General features: G+C 41.4%; 1 protein-coding gene across 2 annotated transcripts; it reads right to left on the reverse strand.

Annotated features, from left to right (window-relative positions):
- Positions 1-3445, reverse strand: LOC122769113. Of its 2 annotated transcripts, XM_044025400.1 has the most exons (7): positions 3209-3445; positions 1870-2241; positions 1540-1674; positions 1298-1368; positions 1021-1182; positions 703-948; positions 1-589 (listed from the first exon to the last, which is right to left on the reverse strand). In XM_044025400.1, the coding sequence occupies exons 2-6, from the start codon at positions 2066-2068 to the stop codon at positions 910-912; spliced, it is 606 nt and encodes a 201-aa protein (XP_043881335.1). In that variant the 5' UTR covers positions 2069-2241; positions 3209-3445; the 3' UTR covers positions 1-589; positions 703-909. The 2 variants fall into 2 exon arrangements, with proteins under 2 accessions (XP_043881335.1, XP_043881336.1); XM_044025401.1 differs by having other exon boundaries at positions 1540-1671; positions 1870-3445.
- Between the last annotated feature and the right edge of the window lie 316 nt (positions 3446-3761).

The raw sequence follows: 3761 nt of genomic DNA on the forward strand, positions 1-3761 counted from the left end.
ACACAACAAACTAGAATAGAATATATATAATATTAGATAAGTGAAGACAAATACAATACAATACAAATACAAAATTACTGTGGTGGTGCATCTTTCCTTTTGCCATAACCCCGGGCTTCAAATGAGGCCTTCCACTCAGCCAGAGTTGTAGTGGCTGTGGCTTGGCAGTACCAATTTCCGAAGTACTGCTTGTGGTGCAGGCAGGAGAGGTTGTGGTGCAAGCAGGAGAGGTTGCGGTGCAGGCAGGAGAGGTTGTGGTGCAAGCAGGAGAGGTTGTGGTGCAAGCAGGAGAGGTTGTGGTACAGGCTGGGGAGGATGAAGAGGTTGATCGAGAGCTGCAAGGAATGGTGGCCGAATTGCAGATGGAGTCACTGGCAGGTTCCGTCGCTGTTTCAGCTGCGCGGTCCCTGCCGTGTTAGAGGGCAGGACAAAGATGTGGGGATTTGCCACACTGCTGGTCGGGACACAGGGCCTGTCTTTCCTCACAACTGCAAGAGGCAAGCTCTCTGGGCTCACATTAGTGTTCTTTGGAATAGACAGGCCTTGCTCCAGCATGCTCTTCTCCTGCTTTTTCTGAAGTTTATTGTACCTAAAAATATTCAAAGTATACATTTGTTTGTATACCATAGTGTATCATATATATGCAATATATCTACACAGAACAGAGCACAGATACTATGTTATTCCCTTTTATTAACTCACCAACTAGCGATGGTTGCAGTATTCATCACCGGGAGCTGGATGGTGGTCTTCTCCATCACCATGGCATTATTTAGAATGACTTGGCGGATGTGAAGATATGCTTTGGTGACAAGGCTCCAACGCTCTTTCCTGACTCCATCAATGCGCCTGGGTCCACGATACCCCTTGCAAAGTTGAATAAAAAGTGCCTCACACACACGATTGCAGTCAGGCCACTGTGCTGGGCTTTTCCCTCCTGCAAAGCATCTGCAAAGGTATGGGCAGCATTAGTGTTCATAAAAGACATTATATAATAGTATGTAGCATTGTCATACATACCGCTTTGTACTCTCTACACCAGGTGCAACATTTTTTTTTGTGGCCCTGAATCTCCCTTTGGAGATTGTGTCTTGATAGACTGTGGTCTTTTAATGTAAATAAGTGTCCCGTCAAGTCCTGGACAGCTTGGAAGCCCTCAATGTTGTCTGGTCCAACAGAGTCCTACATTAAACAAAATAGTGATAAAAAAAGAAAGAAAGTATTTTCAAATATTACGCCTATTTATTACAGATGTAACCCGAAAGAAGTTAAAAACATCATCAAAATGTTAACCTACATCATGACTGGTGGAGCATGATGATGTTGAAGGCTGTTCCTCTGCCACACTAGGAGCATCTTGCTGGGGAGCTAATTTAGAACACATTTAAGCAAAGAGCAATTGTTATGATGGATAAAACAAGTATGCACTAACAATGCGTTTTAGACAGCTATGCATCTGTCTTTTAGCAGTTTTAGACTGCTATGCATCTGTCTTTTAAGTATGCAACAGTTTGATTAGGACATGCTTTGACCTCTGACCTTGATGAGTGCAGAGCATTTCCACATCCTGAGAGGTCTGAGGAGTGTCGGTTTGAAGCTGGGGACCAAGGCTGGGATTAGATCCAGCAGGTCTCCCACTGTCCTCACAAACTGGGGGGCACACAGGTACAGCTGCTATGGGAAGGACACAGATAAACAGTGTAATGAACAGTGTTGTTGCCTCTATAGTGAGACAGCCTCCAATCTAAACATGTTTTATATAAGTCATTATTATTGGAACCTTTACACTTAACAGCAGAATACATTACAAATATGAAAACATCTACAACTCCATGTTACACAGAATCCTTTTTCTAGTTGTATACTTACATGGATGAAACTTTGGTGGCATAAACAGCCTCTTGACAGACTTGTGGATGCTCTGCTGGGACACACCTTTCCCTGTCAACAATGACCGCAGGGAGGATACAGGCACTGAGGATGGTCGCGGTGAGGTGGAGGGCTGTGATGAGGTGGAGGCCTGTGTGGAGGTGGCTGGTTTACGCTGACTTGTGGATCTCGCCTCCATCTTGAACTGAATGGCATAACGTCCCTCCGGATACAGCGAAATATACTTCAGCAAGGCTCTTTTATTGACGAGGTTGAATCAGAGCTTCCTGATTCCTCCGACATTGATGCCACCACATATCCAGCATAGCCCAGCGCATTCTCAGCCCTCTTCCTAAATTTAGGATCCATTCTCTATGGTTGGAAAACAAACAACAGTTAAAATAAGCTTGGTCTGATCTCTTACTGCAAATACATTTATAGAATTTTCACTCAGTCTTCTTCAGTAATGCATAGATGCAAGCATGCATATGTGTGAAAGTAGAAGTAGGCCTATGCATATATGAATGTGTGGGGACATGAATGTATGTTTGTGTATTCACTGTTGCCCATAAAGTTGGAATAAAATATTTGTTACCTCTTCTCATGAAATGACAATGTGATTTATTCTTCATAGATAAAGTGTATATCTATTCAAAACTTTATTGATCAATCTCTTATAAACATATCAGTGAAGATTCAAGCACATATAAATAAAATTAAAAGATCAATGTGTCTGAATACAAAATCATTCCAACTTTAACAGAGTATCTGTCTTAATAATATATGTTTCTTATATTATATATTATATTTTAAATGCTTTATCTTCTTTCTTAATGTAATAATGCAATTCTTAGCTGTTTGTATACTTTAATACAGAATATAATAAGTTATCATAACACTCAAACTATATTGACTTATCTATACATATCTGTTTTGGCCTCTTTTTGATCTAAATAAGTAATTAAAGCAAATATTACGTTGGTAAACTGTATGATAAGTCGCCAGCCCGTTATTAACAGTGTAGTCGCGTTACACGATTTCCTATGCAAACAAGCATACAGTTGTGACCGTTGTAAGCGTACTGAAATAAATTACAGTCATTATCGGTAGGTGAAAAAGCTAAAAAAAATGGAGAATTGTCCGTCTGTTAATGTTACAGTCGTTCGTATGTTGTCACTGTCAGCTAGGTTACATGCAACGCAAATAAATGAAACGTTCATCATTAACGTTACCGGGTGTGCTAGCTAACTGGCACCAGAGTATACTTTTATTTGTATAATAAACATATATAACAATGTGATATAAACACTTTGAAACGTTAGAGTGGCACGGAACTTACTGTAAAATGCAGCAAAAGATGACGGTCTGGACGAAATAGCGTCTCTCAAATCTTGGTAGCGATACCGATTGCGATTGGTCAAATCTTGGTAGCCCATGACGAGCGGTGATTGGTTCTCGCAATTCTTGGTAGTGGGGCGCCACCCGATTGGTCAATTCTTGGTAGAATTCTTGGTAGCGAGGAGTGATTTCATTGGCTCTCACATGACGGCCGGAGCTCGACTGACAGGTGACATGGGGCGCCGGACAGCTCAGGTTCTTTTTCTGGATTATTTTTCTCCCAATAGAGAAAGTAGCTCGCTGCAGTTAAATTCCACTGCCTGTGCTTGTTGAAGAAAATAGCTCAGGACATAAGCTTTATTCCCTTTACCTTTAGAGGTTCCCCTAAAGTACTACTGTCACATTGGAAACATTAGTCTTATCTCAGCTGTATAAATTGCTGGCTTCCGCAGCAGGTCACACACACCAGAGCAGCATTCTCTCTGTCTCCAATCCTCGATGCTTGCACTGTGTGAATAATCAAATTTTGGCAAAGAGACACTTTAGGCTATCGG

This window comes from Solea senegalensis, linkage group LG5 (genome assembly GCF_019176455.1).
Source record: "Solea senegalensis isolate Sse05_10M linkage group LG5, IFAPA_SoseM_1, whole genome shotgun sequence".
Taxonomy (NCBI): Eukaryota; Metazoa; Chordata; class Actinopteri; order Pleuronectiformes; family Soleidae; genus Solea; species Solea senegalensis.